Source organism: Sinocyclocheilus anshuiensis, unplaced genomic scaffold (assembly GCF_001515605.1).
Source record: "Sinocyclocheilus anshuiensis isolate Anshui unplaced genomic scaffold, SAMN03320099.WGS_v1.1 scaffold1270, whole genome shotgun sequence".
Lineage (NCBI taxonomy): Eukaryota > Metazoa > Chordata > Actinopteri > Cypriniformes > Cyprinidae > Sinocyclocheilus > Sinocyclocheilus anshuiensis.
Window position 1 is genome coordinate 56,104 of NW_015555837.1, and position 1,335 is coordinate 57,438.

General features: G+C 38.8%; 1 protein-coding gene across 3 annotated transcripts in view; it reads left to right on the forward strand.

Annotated features, from left to right (window-relative positions):
- The window catches only part of LOC107675466 (protein BANP), a 43,577-nt gene extending 42,281 nt beyond the window's left edge, over positions 1–1,296 (forward strand). For all 3 annotated transcript variants that reach the window (XM_016469829.1, XM_016469827.1, XM_016469828.1), the window contains exon 13: positions 399–1,296. In XM_016469829.1, the coding sequence (XP_016325315.1) occupies positions 399–509 (111 nt within the window). In that variant the 3' untranslated portion in view covers positions 510–1,296. The remainder of the gene's footprint in view (positions 1–398) is intronic.
- The last annotated feature ends 39 nt before the right edge of the window (positions 1,297–1,335 follow it).

The following is a 1,335-nucleotide window of genomic DNA, read 5'->3' on the forward strand; positions in this document are numbered from 1 at the left end:
AATACTAAAATAAAATAAAATCACATAAAAAAATGTTGTTCTTTTTTAAATTTTTCTCCCAGTTGCAACCTCATTTCTTGGGACTTTTCACATATTGTAAATCTCACAATTAATAAAATTCTTAATTCACTGCACAAAACACTTTGTAGTTAGCACAAACCATGTTTATCCTGCATGTGAACTTGCAAAGTTTGTTTATTGTTTTCAAGGACCAGGTCGACATGTCAAAATTAACTCTAATATTTCATCTGGTGGCGTGAATTTGAGGTGGAACGGATGGAGATGGCAGATGGAGGGAATGTTCAGGAAGCCTGTTTGAAACAATCAGTATTTTTGCAGTTGCATTTGGTTTTCTAATGGCGCAAAAATGACACATTCACTCTGTTTTTGGTTCTCAGGCTGAAGCTCTGACTCCAGCGCTGCAGGCGGAGATGGGTGTGAAGGAGGCCATTCAGCTCCAGCAAGCCGAGAACGGAGAAGTGGTTCAGATCCAGATGCCAGGCACTTGAGCCACTCACGTGCAAACTTCTCACGTGTGCGTAAACAAAGATATTCGGCTAGAGCGTCAAGGAGAGGGAGAAACCGAGGAGTGTGGCCACTCAAACTCAAATTCTCAACCAAAACCACCACCGTCAGTCAACAGTTATTGACTAAATCCAAGTAAAACAAATGCAATTTGTTGTAACATGTCAGCTCGTATGGAAACTACTGGCCGTCCCCCACCAATAACAATCACTGCGTCCCGTCTGCTTAGTAACGAATAAGCAATGCTGGCTTCATCGCTGGTTCCTCCAACTTCTCTGACACTGATCAAAACAGTAAAAAACAGAAGGCTTTTTCCTCTCCGGTCTATCTGAAGTACCTCACATGCAAAGAACAAGCATGTTTAACTAAAGATTCAAGCAGACAGTCAAGTTACTGGGCTTAAATCGGTCACAAGTGTAATTTTTAGTACATGAGCGTCACACTTTGTAGGCTTTGCCTATCTGATATTACAAAAAAGCAGCAGTGTAAAATATGCTTCAATTCATAATCCAAGATTTTTGTGTTTTGCTATCCTTTTGTGATTTTTGTGTGTGCGTGTGTGTTTGTATCGGTGGAGATCTGGGGGTTTATTTCAGGGCCGCCCCGTCTTCGTTTATCAGTAATTAATTTGTTTTCATAATGGTTAGTCTAAATATTTTTTGTTTCATGTAACATTATTGTATGGAAAAAAAACTACTGAACGTTTTGTGGAGATTTTGTAGGGCAGTTTACTGATACACAGGAAAATATGACAACAATGAACTGTGTTAATGTAGTATATGAAATATGTACTTTTTCATATATATAAAT